General features: G+C 33.9%; 3 protein-coding genes across 6 annotated transcripts; 2 read left to right on the top strand and 1 right to left on the bottom strand.

The window, feature by feature from the left end:
- Nucleotides 1-734: 734 nt before the first annotated feature.
- LOC144543935 (uncharacterized) lies at nucleotides 735-2,101 on the top strand. Its single transcript, XM_078292381.1, has one exon. The coding sequence runs from the start codon at nucleotides 824-826 to the stop codon at nucleotides 2,099-2,101; it is 1,278 nt and encodes a 425-aa protein (XP_078148507.1). The 5' UTR covers nucleotides 735-823.
- A 1,755-nt stretch (nucleotides 2,102-3,856) lies between these two features.
- LOC144576048 (type 2 DNA topoisomerase 6 subunit B-like) lies at nucleotides 3,857-12,643 on the bottom strand. Of its 4 annotated transcripts, none has more exons than XM_078326293.1 (13): nucleotides 12,489-12,643; nucleotides 11,674-11,777; nucleotides 11,463-11,571; nucleotides 10,871-10,954; nucleotides 10,309-10,335; nucleotides 9,707-9,818; nucleotides 9,537-9,615; nucleotides 8,989-9,009; nucleotides 8,028-8,224; nucleotides 7,258-7,402; nucleotides 6,015-6,206; nucleotides 5,281-5,406; nucleotides 3,857-4,340 (listed from the first exon to the last, which is right to left on the bottom strand). In XM_078326293.1, exons 2-13 carry the CDS (start codon nucleotides 11,719-11,721, stop codon nucleotides 4,029-4,031), a joined length of 1,452 nt encoding a protein of 483 aa, XP_078182419.1. In that variant the 5' UTR covers nucleotides 11,722-11,777; nucleotides 12,489-12,643; the 3' UTR covers nucleotides 3,857-4,028. The 4 variants fall into 4 exon arrangements, with proteins under 4 accessions (XP_078182419.1, XP_078182417.1, XP_078182416.1 ...); XM_078326291.1 differs by having other exon boundaries at nucleotides 9,707-9,843; nucleotides 12,489-12,562; XM_078326290.1 differs by lacking the exons at nucleotides 8,989-9,009; nucleotides 12,489-12,643 and having other exon boundaries at nucleotides 11,674-11,814.
- Nucleotides 12,644-15,732: 3,089 nt separating this feature from the next.
- LOC144543650 (glycolipid transfer protein 1-like) lies at nucleotides 15,733-19,287 on the top strand. The gene is made up of 7 exons (XM_078291987.1): nucleotides 15,733-15,805; nucleotides 16,861-17,000; nucleotides 17,597-17,652; nucleotides 17,760-17,890; nucleotides 17,975-18,110; nucleotides 18,746-18,877; nucleotides 19,056-19,287. The coding sequence occupies exons 2-7, from the start codon at nucleotides 16,883-16,885 to the stop codon at nucleotides 19,089-19,091; spliced, it is 609 nt and encodes a 202-aa protein (XP_078148113.1). The 5' UTR covers nucleotides 15,733-15,805; nucleotides 16,861-16,882; the 3' UTR covers nucleotides 19,092-19,287.

Below are 19,287 nucleotides of genomic sequence, written 5' to 3'. Positions count from 1 at the left end.
GTTGTTTTGTTCTTACCAAATAATAATACAAATTATGAAGTTTGTTAGGTTATCGCCACTTATTCGTATGTTTGCCTTTTCTAGTGTTTGTGTCATCTTTTCTTCTCGAAAAGAATAAAAATAGAGAGGAAGTAAATAACCAGTCTATGGGTTTCAAACATTAAAAAAAATATATAAATCTCATTGTAGAGTATGAAAAATGAAGATGTATATACAATAACTCTTGCTGTGGTTACTAGATTGCACAAAACATTAAAAATGGTTATCAGTCTGCCAAACATTAAAATGGTTTTAGAAAGTAATGAACAACTAAATAAATTAAAAAAAAAACAATATTTAAACTGTTGTTAGTGGTTTGTAGAGATGAGGTGGTAGCGAGATTATAATAGACGATCATTTTTTATTTATTTTAACATATGCGCTTACAAGTCATTATGAACTCGTATGTTCACATATAAATTAACACGTTGAAATTTTTTCTCTAAGCAATAACTGACTGAATACAGGCATTCCAAATGCATGTGTTCTAACTGAATGTAGACATTCTGAATATTTTCAGCGTTTTTGTGTTTAGTCCATCATTAATTTTGGTATTTAGAATTTTTTTTAACAATATAGGCACAGAGTTGTTTTATTTATTAAAATAAAGATATTATTGTATAAAGAAATAAAATTTCTATAGTATTTTAGGCGCCCTTCCGAGATAAAGATAGAGCAACAGCAAGAGCCCTTCTGCTGTAAGGCGCCTCTTCACTCTTGAAATATTTAACAACCAGTCCGTTAGATAAGTATATTAATTTCTTTGTTCTCACGCAAGTAAGAAATGGAAGAAAACACAAAACTTCTAGCAGCCATTCAACCACACTTGACCATGCGAAGACCACCACCATTTGGAGCACCAATGGCACCGGTACGACCTCCACAGGATGCGAAAAATCTCCCTTTTGATGATGACCTACTTGCAGAGATATTCGGTCACCTCGACAACCCGGCATCTCTCATCAGATGTCTACTTGTGTGTAGGCGCTTCTACCATGTCATCTCATCAATTCTCCACACTACACCTTTCTTTCTTGGTTTCTACCATGTCTCGAACAACAACAGGCTCCTTCCTCAGTATATCAATACAGACCCACATTTCACGAATCCAAATCTTAGCCTGACATATCTTAATTCTGGAACATCAAATGAATACTCGATACTTGAGTCCCGTGCTGGCCGAGTGTTGCTCCGCAAAATGGTTCATGGGCCTAACCTTTACTTTGTACTCGCTAGCCCCTTCGAACGATCCTCTGTCTCAATAGAACCTCCACTGTTGTTTGATGTCAGGATTCATCGCCTTGTTGTGTGTGTGTATGTCCCGTGGACCCCACAACCGAATGAAGAATATAAAGTCGTTGTGGTTTTCTCTGACAAAGAGTCTGGTGCACAGTTTACTGTCATGGGATTCTCATCTTTAACCCACAATTGGACATCTCTCAGCCACAATCAAAATGGAGGCGTTACATTTCCGAGAAGGGGGTACCAAGATGGTCTTGAGCCAACTGTGTTTGCTGGAAGGATGATTTACAGGTTGCAGAATGTCGATTACATCTTGGCCGTCAATCCAAGCACATTGTTGCTCTCAAAGATCGATCTTCCGATAAGTGAACAATCCTTGCTATGCGACGGTAACTACTGTCTAGGCAGAACTGAAGATGATAATCTGTGCTTTTTCTTTATGTTAAACATGGACCTATTCATGTGGGTTTACCGTGTCAAAAACAATATCGGTCAATGGTTTCTACATGAGTTAGTGGATGTAAATATGTTGATGGATCCATATGATATCGGCGAGGTTGCCAGTATGAGGTTTTCAGCAAATATGGAAGACCAAATGAGCGGATTCAGGCTTGTGACATTGAACGGGTTTGGAGAAGGGAGTGGTGTTTTGATTTTAGTCATGGCAGATTGGGTTGTTTCGTACCGAATTAAATCGAAAAAGCTGGAGATATTGTGGTTAAACGATGATTGGCGCACCCGTGTGCAGGGGGTTTATGCATACGAGATGGAATGGCCACCAGTTCGGATGCCGGCAATAGGAGGAGAACAAGGTGCTTAAGGTGTTGTTAATGTTATGTTGGTTGATTTGTTTATGTCTATCTTGTTTTTGAATTACTTTGTATTTTGTATATATATAATTACTTAATTAAACCTGTGTGCATGGACATCGTATCTATGTAACTTTTGAAGGATATATATATATGATTGTCAGCCAACTATTTTTTTATAATTTCTGTCGTGATTAATTAACTTCACTTCCTTGTGTAAGTTCTACTTTCCACGTTAATTAGCAACCTCAAAATCGGCACAGGCAATAATTTTGTAACCACAGTTTCTGATTGACTTAATCTCCTGCTTAAACTAACAGTTCATTTTGTTGCCAAAACATCAAAAAATAAATAATTTCCAAATTCTACACCTTCCTAAATGGAAGCAGCTAATAGTGCTCAAACACTAATTCCAATATTATTCTCAAATTCACGAGATTCTGTAAACTAATGCAACAAATTTTATAAACATAACTTTTTGTATGATTCCAAAAATTTTCACTTTAACTTCCACTTTAATATGCACTCTAACAACTTTTCACTTTAATCTCCACTTTAATTTTCACTAATCTCCACTTTAACAATTTTGACTGGAACCACTTTTAGACCTTTGATCAAGATCACTAAGACTACATCTAGAAGATCACTAACAACTTTTCAAAACTAGTAACTAACCGGAACCACTTTAAAATTCGTAAACAGTTACATGTAAAAAAAATTTCAAATTTTTTTTTTCAAATCTACTCCTAGATGCTACTTCCAATTATTTTGAATTCTATAAATCTTATTACATAACTTTGTAGACACTTTCGTTGAATATTGTTAACTAGTAAAAAAATTTCAATTTATTTTTTAAATTTGCATCTAGATGCTACTTCCAATTGTTTTGAATTATGAAAATATTAGCACATAACTTTGTTTTGAATTCTCTAAATATTAGCGCATAACTTTGTAGACTGTGTTGTTGAATACTGTAAAGCAGAATTTTTTTTTCAAATTTTTTTTTTCAAATTTTAATTTTTTTGTTCAAATTTTAAATTTTTTCAAAATTTTATTTTATTTTTTAAAATTTGCATCTAGATACTACTTTCAATTATTTTGAATTATGTAAACCTAACTATATAAATAGTTTTGTTAAATACTGTAAACCGGTAAAAAAGTTTCATTTTTTTTTTTTTTAATTATACATCTTAGATGCTATTTCCAATGGTATTAAATTATGTATATCTTATCAAACAGTTTCTTTGAATACTGTAAAATGGTAAAAAAAAAAATTCAAATTTGAAATGAGAGGAAGGAGAGGTTGAAGTCGACGGTAAAACATGATACGGGTTTGAAAGGACTAAGCATCGCAGCCACTTCTTGTGCAATTTCTGTATTGTTTAAAGGTTCGTACTTTTTCTACAAGTCCCTCGAAACTAAATATTATAGCGAATAGCATTTATATTGAACGTGTATAATTTTATTGTTTGAGATGATTTATTGTTAATCAAAAGTGGAATATGCTCACCGATTTCTATTAGAAACCAGAAAAATTTAGTGAAATATTGTACCAAATAGCCGTGTACAACTTTCTATTTGAATATTGAAGCTAGGGTTTCAAGGTGAGGCCGGATTTGGAACCAAAGCTTTCAGTGTTTTTTGCCGGATTAAGATCAAGTCGCTTAATGAAGATCAGAGAACAGAGAAGGCTAAAAAAAGCTCGCATTTCATACAATTTTGTTAGCTGCATTAAACAAAGCACAGGAATTAAATAAACAAATGAATGTTGGTAATTTATCAGATTGGTAACATATTGATTAGCGCAAATTTGTCAACAAATACACTGCTTACACAAGTATAGCTAGAAGATCACAAGACTACTTCCAGTCTACCGGAATATTTAAAACCCACAAAAAGAAACCTTTTAAAAAAATTAGGAAAAAGGCATCTCAAATCTCAATAACCTAATACATAATCCTCATCTGCCTCCCCAGTTTCATCATCAATTGGTTCATTCTGCCCTAAATTCCCACATTCAAATAGACTTGGTGCAACCATAGCCCCTCTCTCGGCCTTGCTCTTCTTATCATTTGCTTCTATAATCCTTGCTAGTTTCTCGCTTATGCAAGACTCAATTAGGGTTTCTGGATTGGATTGAAGTGAGCTCAACCCTAGAAGTGTTGTGCACTCTCGTTTGAATTCAGAATCATTTGATGATAATATTAAACTGGCAATTGATCTAGAAAGATCTGGAACACATTCTCGAATCTGGCAAGATCAAATTTAAATAACCATAATATTAAGGTAATTCAACCATCTTGCTCTTACAGAGCTTAAAAGTTGTGCCTGCTAATGGATTATTTTAAATTTGGTTAATTTGAAAACTGACCGGTAATCCATTGAACAGATTGAAAAAATTAACAGTTCAGTTATCAAAAGTTGATCTTTGAATCAAATGATTCCCAAATACACTACCTAAACCATAATAGTACACATGTAATTCCTTGCTTTACAAGAGACCATGATGATTCAAGTTTTTGCATTATCCACAAAGTTCTATACTTTTATTCTAAAACTCAAATTACATGCACACCACTGTTTTCTTTGAAGTACCTCAAGGCCAAATCAAAGTAGTTCACCCACTTTTTAAAAAGATGCAGAGTATGATGCTCATATTTGATAATCGATATATCATTTTGGAACGTGATATTTCCTATTTTGTGTCCCATGCAAGTTCCCCAAACCTAAAAGTTTCAAACCTGAAACAAATACTCCATGCATATCCCATTGAATCATGGCAAAAATCATCTCTAGCTTCTTTAAAAATTGTCCAGGTATTTTTTTTTAGACCTTATCTAATTTGAAATAGCCCCATGAATTGTAGTAGTTTGGATATCCTCTGAAAAAGGCTTGAGGCTCATCCATGATAGTTTTCATCTTTTGTAGAGATAGGAATAACAGTTCAAAAGTCCCAAGAGGGTATGAATGACATTACTTTGAAAGGAGTATATGCTATTTTTAGGTTTGCAGTCTATACACTTTAGAAACATTTTGCTCCACACTTTATTTAGTACACAAAAGCAACGAAAAGAAATACCATACCATAAAGAACTTTATCAATTTCAAATTCACCCAACTTATGAAATCTAATTTCACGAACATCACATTTGCTCATTGACGAAAGATGAGAATTAAGTTTCAGTCATACCTTGACAGCTTGGGAGCTGAGAAATATGTGTGTGTTTGAAGCCTTGAGATCCTCCAATGCAGCCTTGACAGCCTTTTTCACGAGATTTCGATCTGGTACAGATATATCTCTTGCTGGTATTGCAGTGTCTTCCACAGGTTAAGGGTCATTTAGGAGGTATCTTGAAGATTACAATTTAGAACATTAGTATAACCGCATTTGAAAATAGCACCCAGCATTTCTTGTTCTTACTAACATTTAAATATTCATCTCAGAAAATCATAGAAGCACTAAAATGCTCTTTAGGTCATTTGCAAATTACACCCAACCATCTAAAACAAGGATAAAACAAACAAGAGATGCAAATACTCAAATTTGACTTTGGAATATTGCCAACCCTCCATCCTCACATTTGTATCTAATAAAAAGGATGCAAAATGAGGGGAAGTTTCAATATTTTCAAGAAATTTATTTGATATTAATCATTCCCCGTCCCCCAGAGGGGCATATCCAGGTTCTCATTTTGCAGGGGTATATCTGACATTTGGCATTTTGTAGGAGCATAAATGAAATTCTCCCGATTTTATTTTTTTTGGTAGAGGGGCATAACTAGGCAACTGCACCAAGAGGTGAAGATACAGTAGTACTACACAGCACAGCCAACAAATAGCTACACAGAGGACAACTAGTACTGCGCCAACTCACACAAGTACCAAATCTAAAACTTGACTGGTACAGTACTAATATGGATATGTTTTATGGTAGCAGTGTATAGCAATGTGCAGAAAAGCAAATGCTGTGTCTTCCCATTCCATCACTATCTTTCCTTCAGTTTCTACAAAAGCTGCTTTCAATCTCAAGCCAAAGCTCGGCCAATCGATGCTTGAGAGTATATCTATGCAGGAATCTAGGTGTGAAGAAGGTGCATAATCTTGGAAGCAAAGTACCTAAAAAATGGGAAAAAATAATAAATACATGTCAGCAAAAGCACACCACGGATTAAGAAATAGCCATGGAATAAGATAACCAATAATAGGAAATTTTGAAAATTATATCTAGCAGACATCAAGTTTTGCAACTGAAACATTTTTCTTTTCTCGGATTTTTGCATATAACCCCAATCCTCTAGGTCAATCTGATGAAAGAGGTATGTTCAGCTCCATGTTTTAGAATTTTGTTCAATATCTAATAAGCAGCAACTTTTTTTTTTTTATCTAAATCCAAATCAAAGAACAAATAAAAAAAGAATTTATAATTATACAAAGAAGGATTAGAACTTTGTATATTCAACTCCAAGTTTACGTCCTAGTGAGAAAGTGAATTGGTCACTCCAGACAACAAATCAGGAGCACTTCATGGAATTTTAATAGCTTTAGGGTTTACTTGTTGGATTTTATTTGCAACTTGCCCACAAATACTTGGTTGGTTGAAAGTAAAAGGATATTTTGTTTTTAGTTTCCAAACACAATAAAAAATTCGGTGTGATTTGCAACAACCCACAACCTCGAGAAGAGGTTGAAATCACCCATTGTGGATCAGTAGGGTTCTAGGAGAAACGAGCACAATTGATACCAGATTCTAACTAGAACGTGTCACTATGCACTTGTGAAGCACTGGGAAACTCAGTTTGTGGACACAGCTAGTGAACATGCATTGGTAAACAATTGGCCAGCCATCCAAACAAAACAGATGCTGCTGCATACCTGAGTAGCACAGTTAATAACACACCACTAGAGGCCCCTACTAGTCCAATACTGGTAGGGCTAGAGAACAAAAGTTACAATGGGAGGAAGGGGGCACAAAAATTTGCAACAGAACAGAGTTTCGTCAAGAAAATAGAAGGATAGAAACAAAAAGTGCAAATCAGGCAAGATATTTTATATTGTGGGGGGGTGGGGTTATCAGTACATAGCAGGTGACCCATGGCCACCAATAGAACTTACACAGGTAATATACCTCACTTGTAACACAATTGTTTTTACATATAAAGAAGCAAACCTGTGTGGTAGGTCTATTGACAGACCAACAGGAAGGCTGCAACTTAACCGGCATAACTAAAATCACAGCTTCTACCATCAGTTGATCTCTAATTCTGTTTCTCTCTGAATTGTGTGCAACTCCATTTCCTTCGATTAGAAGTTCTCTATGAAGAACCAGAGAAATGCTTGAGATTAGGCAACCACAGTTTACTTAATCTTCAAAAATGCAAGAAAACAGACCCTGAAATATTTTTCAGGGCATGCATGAAAATCATATCTACCAAAGGTATCATGCCTTCCCTGCAAATGAACAAGGAAACAATACCACAGATAATTCTATAAAATAAGAATATACAACGCATCACTCTTTGAAGAATATCAAAAGTCTAAACTATCAGTCAAGTGAACTATAGTTCAATAATCCTCAATATTTCATTAAAGCTACAATATCAAAATAAAACATAAAAAGAATATTCATGTGCCAAATTATCAGACACACGTGCATGATAATTAAATTCCTAGGATGCCAAACACACCTTAATTTCTTTGAAAAAATCCCAATCTACCTTGCTTAAATTATCTGGAGAGAGCACAAGACACGGGGCCCAAAATTGGGAGTGTTGTGAAGAAACCGGGGGAAGAAAGGATGTAAGGGATATTTTATATCTCACAAGATATGCATGATATTTACTAAATAGTATGGGGATTCATAATATTTTGAGGTTTTGAAGGGTTATGCACATACATTTAGCACAATAGATATTACAACAGTAGATTGTAACCCAGTACCTGTGACTTGAGCAGATCTCACATTCTTTATGTAGAGTATATTCATGCCTGAGAGAATATTCTTGCAAGCCAAAAGCCATGCATTTAAAGCTAGAGAGTGACAAAGGTGCTCGAGTGTCATCACTTTCATGTAAAAGAGATTCCCGTTTTGACATGTGGCCATTGATGTTCTCCAGTGCAAACTCCAATACTATGTTCTGCTAGAAGAAAAATGTTCAATTGAGGGTAAATGTTACCCCCTTCTAAAAAAGAAATAAGATGCGCACCCTCGATAATATTGGAAATGTTACCTATATTCCTCTTTTCTAAGTTCATTGAAAATTAACTAAGGCCATTCTTATTCAGTTATCCAGAGAGAGATGGCAATCAACAGAGGGTTCTTGGCCAGCATCTTTGAATGAAACAGGGAATGTGGTTATGCATGATATTCTTGGTGTCATAATTTCGTAGGGTATGCATGGTAATATGGTATATTATGTTCTACAAATTATTTCTAAATCCTAATATTCTGAGGTTCTGTACTGTCCACATGAAATCCGCCAAAATAAAACGAATAAACTTGAACAGCCAAAACAAATAATTCATAACTTATGCAAAATAAAATACACAACCAAGCTTGCAATACTGCCACAATACTATCATAAAATATAACAGTGGAATATATTACAGAATATCTCATATATAACCTGGAAACATTAAAATCTATAGATTCCTCCCAAACAGGAAACACTATCACTTGTTTTCCGAAAAGAAAAAACTTACCCGTCACACAGTTGTTAATCAAGGGAGGAGTTTTGAGAGTTCAAGGTAATTCTCATGATTTTGCTAGGTATATTAAGAATCTTCTCATTTGCCAGGATCTAGCAAACTTTAGTGTTTTATAAGGAGCATACAAAAAATTGTCCCATTTTTTCTCAACAATATAGAAAATTCTGGAATAGAAGCCAGGAAAGGAACTTACAGGATCTTTTAATACAAGTATCTGCAAAATTAGGAAAAGGAAAACTGTAATATTCAATTTACTTATCCAAAGAGAAAATGGTCCCAAATAAATAATTTTAATGCAACCAAGTGGAGTGCACAGTATGGTAGTATTATTTCAAGTTCAAGATCAAAATTAATATAAATGTATAACCACATATCTTATTAAATATCACCAAATGGGAACGACAAAACACAAATCAGTTTCCCATATAGAAATCAAGAACTACAACATCATTTATTACAATCAACTACGGCCCTGCAAAATGAAACGTCACATGTACACCAGCAAACAAAAATATAATCTCTCTAAAAAACATACAAAATAGGTATCTTGGCAACTTCCTTTAAAATATTTTGACAACCATATTAACGAATAATATTGTAATACTTTAAGCATGAAATCACAAATTATTAACAAAAAACAACAATATTGTAGTGCCTTAAGCTGGCAATAATGTTTAATAATATTATTATTCAAGAGACCATACCAGTCAGGTATGGTTACAGAATATCAACGGAAAATACCTTCTTGAAAAAGCCAACTGCCCACAAGACAAACTCCTCAGAATGTCCTTCACGAGTTGAGAAACATACTTCTGTTCCACTATCCACATTTGAAATTTTCAGAAACTAAACTAAACTGAAAGATCCTTTAAAAATAAAATCAAGTTACAGAGAAAGTGATAAACAATTACCTGAAAGCGCCAAATGTTTTGTATGTGGAAGGTAATTTTATTAGTCTTCTATTTGAAGTGGTGGATTCTCTGATATTTAGACGAAAATGTTGGATCTCTTTGTCATTCGTTCCTACGAATATTAGAAGTTCACAATGCTACATACATGAAATAATTAGGGCACATTACAAAAGCTACATAATCATATAATATTTTAAATAGGCATTGCTAAACTTTATCATAATTCATAAAATAAAATAAAATAAAATAAAAACTAATACCAAAGAGCTCTTACAATTCTTTGAGTTATATTTTTACTATTATTTTTCTTTCCTTTTCTTTGTTGTTTCAAATTTGTGTTCACTTGGATTGTATCATGCATCTTATTTGGGGTTTAGTTGGAGACCAAAATAATCTGAACCACCTTATCAGTATTGCACAAAGTTGGTCAGGCTGGGTACTGATAAAGATCTGCTGGTATCTAATGTCTTGGTATCAACCAACAATCCAACACTTGCTAACAAAATGCCATAACATAGTTAAACTAGTACTAGTGTGCTACCAGAACTGAGACAATCCATTGCATGAAATTAATAGTTTCACTGGCGAATTAGAAGCTATACCAGTAGTTGTAATCGAGAGAACACCATCTGAAAAATAAACCATCATTTAGTCACAATTTTTAGAAACATTCTGCAAAATCAGAGAAAGTTGTTTCAATTATAAATTGTATCATATTAATGGTATTGATACCAGCTCAGTTGATGCTTTTGGGTTTATTAAAAACCAACTGAAAATAAAAATGAGATGAATTCTATGCATACAATAGAGATGCTTTGAACATATTTCCTTTGTTTACATTTCTATCACAATTATTTGAAAGAAATGCTACCAACACAGCTTAAATTTGGTTATAATTTTTTTTTTTTGAGTAAATGTTGGAGGTCAAGCCACACAACTATTTAATACCTTTGTAATACAACAAAGGATTTCCCCCATCTGGATTTCGAACCCATGACCTCCCATATAGAGGCCATGTGCCTTTGCCACTAGACCAAAGGCTAGTTCTCTAAAATTTTTTGGTTATAATTATTAATTATCTATAGACAAATTGAGACAGTAAATATTCAATTTGTTGTTCCAATTTGCTTTAAAGATAAAATAAAAATACATAAAAGAATGTACCCCACTGTACAGAAGAGATCATCAATGTGTAAATATCCAATTTCAGAAATTCCTCCAAGTTACTACTGACCCCAGTATCTGAAACTATATGTCATGAAAAGAAAAAAAAAGAAAAAAATAAATAACAGGAAGCTGTTTGAAAGTTTATAACAGGAAGTTACCAAATAAACAGTAGCAAAGCTAAGCAAACTATGCTAAATTTTTAATGCAAGGTGCATATCCCAGAAACAGAATTAGCCAAACAATGCAGCAATGTAGATAATTATACTTCAGACCCAATATAGCTCCATTAATACATTTCCATCTTAATATGAACCCAAAATGGTCTGATTTACTTATTTCTAGGAGCAACTAAATTTCAAATTATCAAAACTGTTTATTTTGACTGGGCACACATAGTACTATATATATTTTACAAAGAATGACCACATAATGCATTCCTTAAATATATAATGGGTGTATATGTAAAACCTCTTTGGGACTAATTACACAATCGCACTTAAACCATGGTATTTACCAAACTTTATTCCGACTTTCAGATCAAATAATTATTTAATTGAATCTACGAGTATCAGACACTTCAGGCTCTTACTGGAGATTCGAAGTAGAGGAGGATTCGAGTCGTGGAGAATTTTAAGAGAAACTGAGAGGCGACACAGATTTTCTGAGACTCGACATCTTTGTATCGATTGAAAAATCAGCTGAAAAGCCAAAAAATAAACATGAAAATAGTAAATCCGCTCGCCTATAGATGAATACAAAGGTGGAAAATTAGAGAAACAACGAGAAAAAAAGTGCCTTACAGTTCGGAAAAGCCTTCGAGCGAGTGAAGCCTCCATGCTATGTTGCATGGATATGGGTACGGGTATCGTGTCGGATACGACACGGGTACGGCAATATGGCAATTCTCAAAAATAGATGATACGATACGGCTATTATATATTTATTATTTTAATTATATCATTAATTCAACACTCATGTTATAAGTAAAAAAAAAAAAAAAAAATTGCCATGTAATATGCACACACTTCATAACAGCACCTATGATTTTGAGATGATGTTACCTATTTAATAAATAGAAATCAATTAGAAAATGCAATCAGAAACGTCAGAATATAGTTAATCCATTTAACAACTAACTAATTTTACTAACTAATATATTGAAGTGTTATAAAAGCTAAAGATGTTCAGAAACGAATAACGAAGTAGACAGACTTATATAAAAGTGAATGGCACATATTTCCCATCTAACAATCCAACCAGGCAGCCAAACTTAAAATAAGTAATGACATATGACACAAAATAGTCACAGATTATTCATTTACTGCATACGCAGAGGTATACAGATCAATTTGAAACCTCAGAATCAATGCATACGCAAAGGTATACAGATCAATTTGAAACCTCAGAATCAAAGAAACTGATTAAAATAACTTCACCTAATTTTGTGATTAAATAACTTCCAAAATCAAAGAAACTGATTTTAGAACAGTAATAAACTGAAATTTGAAACCTCAGAATCAGAAAAATTAACCGGTATTCAAAATCAGAACAATTGGTCAATTTGGTGGTTAAACAACTATCAATTGCAAATATTAACGGTGGTTAAACAACTTACCCGGCAGTAGAGAGGAGAGAGAGGAAACGGAGAAGAGGAGAGACGGAGAGGAGACGAGTGCTGTCGGCGGAGAGGAGATGGCCGGAGGCGGAGAGAGAGGAGACGGAGAGGAGGAGTGACGGAGACGGAGAGGATCAGTAGAGAGGAGAGCTGTCGGCGGAGAGAAAAGAACTTTCGTTTTTTTTTTTTTTTTGCTGCGTAGCGCTGCAGACAGAGAAGAAAGCCCTATGTTGCCCTGTCCACCCGTATCAGAATTTTCAAGCCGTATCGGCAGGGGTGAACCAGGTGTCGGAGACCGTATCAGATGGTAGGGACACGCCAGATGACGTGTCTGATACGTATCGTACGCGTATCAGAGGTTTGTCGATACCGGATATGTGTCAGACACGTTACGATGACTTATCAGGGTAACATAGCCTCCATGAAAATGTAAATACAAGACTTTTTGTTTTCTTTGCCTCTTATTAATTATTTACATAAGACAAAAGTATTGGAAAGACTGAGGAAGCGAGTGTCATTTTTTTTCGTTCGGAGCATTATTTGCAATGCGGATGAAAAATGTTATTAACTATAAATTACCTCTAAAAACTATGAAATTACATATTTTATCCTCTAATTTCTATAATTACATATTTATCATTCTAAATTTTAATCACTCATAAATTTATTAATTTAATAAAAAAATCTGAGATTAAACATTGATGTGATTATTACAATACAAGTAATAAATTTTAATTTACGCTCAATTCGGTTGCAAGTGTACAACCTTGTCGAGTAGTACTTAGGGATCGTCTCCACAGGGACAAGTTGGAATATTAAATCTAACCTAACAATTTAATTTAGTAAAAGAAAATAAAAAGATTTTTGTTTGTTTAAAGGGGTGGTTTGATTGTGATTAAACTGAATTAAACTAAAGTCTTTAAGGTAAAGTCTGTTTTTTAACAAGTATTAGAAATTAGGGTTTCTTAGGGTTCCTATCCACTAATGTTACGACTAATTGGTTTATAAATTTATGTTCTTATATTTATGAAGGCACAGTTTGGTGTTGTAGGTACAAAGTGATATCTCTATATTAATACCATCTTTAAATTAGAATAAACGTCACCTCTCGATACTTGGCTACTCTAATCTAAAGTCATTAAGTTCTTACTGTCCCAATTGATCTAGAAAACTATCTTTCACCTCTCGGTACTTGGCACAATTTTCTAAACTATTAGGTAAAGCCCGTATAAGACAAGCATCACCTCTCGGTACTTGGCACAATTTTCTAAACTATTAGGTAAAGCCCGATTCCTTATGGTCTGGACCTAATATTCAATTTCTCAATTGCAAATACCAAATCCTAGGGTTTCATGCGATTTCGATTAAGTCTTCACAATCAATAAAAATAAAGAATAAATCATAACAAAGAACAAGAACATATAAAATAAAACCAACTAAATCATAACAAAAGTTTCAAGTACAGCCCTAATCAACCATAGAAAAGCCTTTAGCCAGTCATGGCTAAAGCACAAATGAAATCAAAAGAATAAAAAAGTTCCAAAGAAAAGAAAATAATAAAACCGGTTGATCAATTACCTTTACGTCATTTTTTTTTATTTTGTTTATTGTCTCATATTGTTATTGAGTGAGTTTTTTATTATTCGAATGTATTTATAGTTGATTTTGAATACTTGTATTTTAATTTGAATTTTGATTTCAATTGCTGCAGTAATTTTGTGTTTCTAATGTTATTTCTTCTTATATCGGATCTCGCATTCTCTCAATATTTGATTTGAATTTTTGATGTAAATTTTGATATTTGAATTCAAAATTAGATAGATCATTCGGTGAATGTTGTTGATTTACAGAATATATTTTACATTGAATAAAAGTTGTTTCACATGTGTAGCGACGTGAAAAAAATATTTACTTGAATTTATCAATTTTCTCCATCATCTAATTCTTATTCTGTTATTGATAACATCTAAAATTATTATTTTTGAATTATGGTAAATATTCAATTTTAGAAATTCCTCCAAGCTACTATTGATCCCAGTATCTGAAACTATATGTCATGAAAAGGAAAAAAAAAAAAGAAAAAGAAGAAAACAAATAACAGGAAGCTGTTTGAAAGTTTATAACAGGAAGTTACCAAATAAACAGTAGCAAAGCTAAGCAAACTATGCTAAATTTTTTATGCAAGGTGCATATCCCAAAAACAGAATTAGCCAAACAATGCAGCAATGTAGATACTTATACTTCAACCCAATATAGCTCCATTAATACATTTCCATCTTAATATGAACCCCAAGTGGTTTGATTTACTTATTTCTAGGAGCAACTAAATTTCAAATTATCTAAATTGTTTATTTTGACTGGGCACACATAGTACCACATAATGCATTCCTTAAATATATAATGGGTATATATGTAAAACCATGGTCTTTACCAAACTTTATTCCGACTTTCAGATCAAATAATTATTTAATTGGAACTATTACTGGAGATTTGAAGTAGAGGAGGATTCGAGTCGTGGAGGATTTTAAGAGAAACTGAGAGGCGACAAAGAATTTCTGACACTCGACATCTTTGTATCGAATGAAAAATCAGCTGAAATTACAAAAAAACTCGACATCTAAAATTTTCATAATTATCATTTAGCAATTAATTTTAATTGCTGGATTGCTGAATTGGAGATTCTCTAATTTAGAAAACTTCGTACACTAAGTATTTTAAATTGCATAATGATAAAAAAGCTAATTAATCCTTAAATCGTTAAGTTCATCATATATATATATATAAGGCAAAAACATTAAACATGGTTTGGTGGTGTTGTGTTGCTTATTACTTGATCAGTTTTGATTTGGTGGTGTTGTTTTGCTACAGGGTCTGTGATTTTTTTAGAAAAACCGGGCTGTGAGACCAATCTAACCGATTCAATAACATAAGCGCGGTCCATCGAGTGAGTCAAACCCGAATTACGAGACAAAATGCGCGCGAAGGGCGTCACAATCCCTTCATCATACACTCCTAATTTCTACGTTAAACTACGTGGTATGTGGCCTACGGGCGTTTTAATGATAAAAAATACTACGTGGCATGCAACGTGGGGAACTTATTATGGAAGCCAAATTTGTCATGCTGTGCATTACGCCGTTTCCTATGCGTCTCTTAGTAATAAATTTGTAAAAATCAGATGTGCGTACCATTTTATGAAGTACAGAGAAGGTAAATGGCCCTTTGATAAAGTTCCTCAGATTTATATAAAATGAAACCGATCAAAAGACGTATCGATTTTTGGGAGCATTTTTTGCGGAGATTACCTCTAATTAAAGGTTAGCCGAATTAGATCTCATTTTCTATTATAATCTCAATAGACATTTCAGAAATGCGCAATCCAAAATCACATTTTTGGAATTTTGGACGACAATGGGATTGGATATTCGATGGTTAATTTGGATTAGATCTCTCAAATCGATTGGTTTCGCATTGGTTGGATTGGAACCCAATTTATCGTTTTCTTCAAAATATATTGATGAGAACGTCGATCAAGATTGGTGTGTAATTCGATTAGGATAATTTGAGAAACCTGTTTTTCATTTTTGGTGCTCATTGGCAATTCAATTTCTTTTTAATTATTTTGCTCCAAATTTATGGAATTATGGGTTCCACAATTTGATTAACGGTTATTTCCTGCTAAGTTTTGCAAAACACTAAACTATATTACGTAGCTCTGTAAATAAGAACTAATTTTAAGTCCCTTCAAAAATTGACCAAATGAGGACGTGATATTTCAATCATTAATGAAAAAAAGCTGGTTGCTTTATCCTTGAGGTAAGTATTTCTTCTTTCTTATTTTGCAATGGTATACGCCACACACATTTCTCTTTCCAATTGTATTTTATACAAGTATTTTCTTTTGTACGTTTGGTATGCTACTCTTTGAAATATTGAAGTTTTGTTAAAAAAAAAATAGCCGTGGTCTGCTTCACAAAATAGCTATCAATCAATCAAATGGGCTGCTCATCAGATCCCAACTCGAACAATTTAGCATCATTTTGGGACGAACTTGTTTAACTCCAGCACTTGTTGCTAACAATACAAGGTTTCTATTGTTCTCCTTTTTTAATATTGCAATACTAGTCATGTTTTACATTGACTTAAATCAATGCTAATCCCTATCCATGATTGATAGTATAGGAGGGTAGTTTTGTCATTTTGAGAACTAAAATAGAGGGGGGGGGGGGGGGGGGGTTGCGCTGAAGAGATTTTTAGACAGCAGACTCTCATTTCGCACAAGCCAACCAAAATGTTGTTCCTACAATCATCTACCAAGTGATTTGACAATTCATGCTTAAACCCAATTTTTATTGGATTTTAATTTCAATAGGTTGGGAGGCACAAATACTGGGATGGCGGGCACAGTTTTTACCCCATCACTTGAAGGAATGAAAAGTGTCAAGTCAGAGAATGGTGTAATTCTCACCAAGCCTTTTCTTGAAGTGTGCAAGCTTATTCTACCTGTTCTAGGTACACCACTAAAATAAATGTATTTTTGTAAATTCTGTGGGTTCGATTGATTGAAAAAAAATATATATTACGTAAACTATTGTAATGATGGATGGTCTATGATGCCTGGGTCGAGGAGAGGGTGGTTTTAAAAAGTTGGACAAGCAACAAGCTTGCTGAACCAGTTAATGGTACATGCCAGTACAGGTGCCAGGAACAACAAGTATATTACCTAGTTTTTTAAGATATGTTTCAGTGGATGGTCTATGATGCCTGGGTCTAGGAGAGGGTGGTTTTAAAAAGTTGGACAAGCACAAGCTTGCTGAACCAGTTAATGGTACATGCCAGTACAGGTGCCAGGAACAACCAGTATATTACCTAGTTTTTTAAGATATGTTTCAGCAACTGCCTGGTTATTATATAGTAACAGCATAATACAGGCATCATTGGTACCACATCCTTATTCCAGGTACCTTCATGTTTTTTTTTTCCTTTTTCTGTGGTTAGCAGCACTGATTATCATGCTGCCCATTACACTGTTATACTGGTATCAACTTAATTAGTAATTGTCCACAGCTAGTTTGGTGCATATACTGATTATATTTATTTCATAACAGATAAGTTCGGATCTGCTATGTCTCTTGTGAAGAGTGATATTGGGGGCAACATTGCAGTATGATTATTTTTTGGAAATCTATGTTTAAGCTTCTTATAAAATTCTATAGATTACATACCCGCTTTTTTATTGCTGTTACAATTTTTACATATTGTTTCATGTAGAGGTTGCAAACAAAGTATGACACCGATCCTGCCCAATACGAACACTTGTACAGCTTGGTACAAGTAGAAATCACAGCTAAAACAGCCAAAAGCTCCTCAAGTTGCACCAATGGCCTCTTATGGCTTACTAGGTTTGTTATTTCCTTCTAACATGCATTTTTGACACACACAATTTTTTTTAGGTCCATTTGAATTCAATTGTCACGCAAATGCAGAGCAATGGATTTCCTTGTGGAGTTGTTTCGGAACCTTGTAGAGCATCCTGACTGGAGCATGTCAAAGTGCTGTACCAACTCATACAACAAAACCCTAAAGAAGTGGCATGGTTGGCTCGCAAGCTCCAGCTTCACGGTGATATTACATTTCATTATCATAACTTCTAAAATATGGATCACTTTCCAGTTCATTTGTCTTGAATTAAGGCCCTAATTTAGTTATTGAACCATATTTCATAATGAACAATTCACCCAAAAAAGGATCTCCTGCTATTTACTCGTATAGAACCAGACCAGGGGTGTAACTAGAAAATTTGGTGGGGGGGGCTGAAACATAAAACGTATAATATGTGAAAATACATAATGTGTGGTCATTGGGATTTGAACCCCAGTCTTCACAACCACTAAATGGAATTTTAACCACGAGGCTACAAGCACACTTTTAACATGTCATGAGGGGAGCTAACTATATAAAAACTTAAAAAAAAATGGAAATTCAATTAAATTTCAATATACATGATTATTTTGTTTTGAAATCATGGGGGTGGCTAAGCACCCCCCTGGGCTATACCTGAATCCACCCCTGGAGCCATCCATCCTGGTACAGGCCCTGAGCACATAGGCACGAAATCCGGAAAAAAAAAAATTCCAGGCTTGACTTTGTGTCCTGTTTATTAATCTTAGATTACTTGTAGCAATATCAGGCAGCGATATATTACCCTCACAGAGTCACAGGCATTATATTGAATATAATTTGCATTATGCTTACAGGTGGCAATGAAGCTTGCCCCTGATAGGAATAAATTTATGGAGATAATTGGGGGAGGAGGCAACATTAATGCAGACATTGAGAAATTTTGTTCCAGTTTTGCCCCTTTCCTCGAGGAAAATCACAAGTTTCTGGTATGAAAATCTAATTTTATACTGCTCTTACCATATGTATTTTCTTGGAAAGAAAAACCTCTTTTACAAAATTTATGTTATCTACTTGTTTGTAGTTTCTCAGTAGTCGTTCAGTTCTTATGTTCTATATCTTTTGTTATGTAATATTAATTATCATACATGTTTTTACTTGTCATAGGCAAGTGTGGGCATGGACGACTTGAAGGCATCTTGATTTCCTACAAGATTTCGTCCGGCTATTTAAATATTGTTATCTTATTTTTTTTGCACTAAATATACATTATGTACAACTGCAAAAGAGTTTTTGTGATTAGTGATCAGTTCTTGTACTGCTACATTATTTCCATCAATCAAGTACAGTAAGGACAGTAAGGGGCTCAATTCTTTCATGAAAATAATTCTTTGATGTG

This window comes from Carex rostrata, chromosome 25 (genome assembly GCF_964058835.1).
Source record: "Carex rostrata chromosome 25, lpCarRost1.2, whole genome shotgun sequence".
Classification (NCBI taxonomy): domain Eukaryota; kingdom Viridiplantae; phylum Streptophyta; class Magnoliopsida; order Poales; family Cyperaceae; genus Carex; species Carex rostrata.
The sequence above is the reverse complement of the archived record's forward strand: the minus strand, read 5'-3'. Positions and strand labels throughout refer to the sequence as shown.

What these genes read in the sequence shown, in the direction of transcription:
- LOC144543935 (XM_078292381.1), top strand. Translation starts at nt 824, where the DNA reads ATGGAAGAAAACACAAAACTTCTAGCAGCCATTCAACCACACTTGACC.
- LOC144576048 (XM_078326293.1), bottom strand. Translation starts at nt 11,721, where the DNA reads ATGCAACATAGCATGGAGGCTTCACTCGCTCGAAGGCTTTTCCGAACT. An exon ending in TCCTCTACTTCGAATCTCCA is followed by an intron (nt 10,955 to 11,462) that starts GTAAGAGCCTGA and finishes CATGACATATAG; the next exon opens with TTTCAGATACTGGGGTCAGT. An exon ending in GAGATCTGCTCAAGTCACAG is followed by an intron (nt 7,403 to 8,027) that starts GTACTGGGTTAC and finishes GGTTCTTCATAG; the next exon opens with AGAACTTCTAATCGAAGGAA.
- LOC144543650 (XM_078291987.1), top strand. Translation starts at nt 16,883, where the DNA reads ATGGCGGGCACAGTTTTTACCCCATCACTTGAAGGAATGAAAAGTGTC. An exon ending in TCGCAAGCTCCAGCTTCACG is followed by an intron (nt 18,111 to 18,745) that starts GTGATATTACAT and finishes TTATGCTTACAG; the next exon opens with GTGGCAATGAAGCTTGCCCC. An exon ending in AGGAAAATCACAAGTTTCTG is followed by an intron (nt 18,878 to 19,055) that starts GTATGAAAATCT and finishes TACTTGTCATAG; the next exon opens with GCAAGTGTGGGCATGGACGA.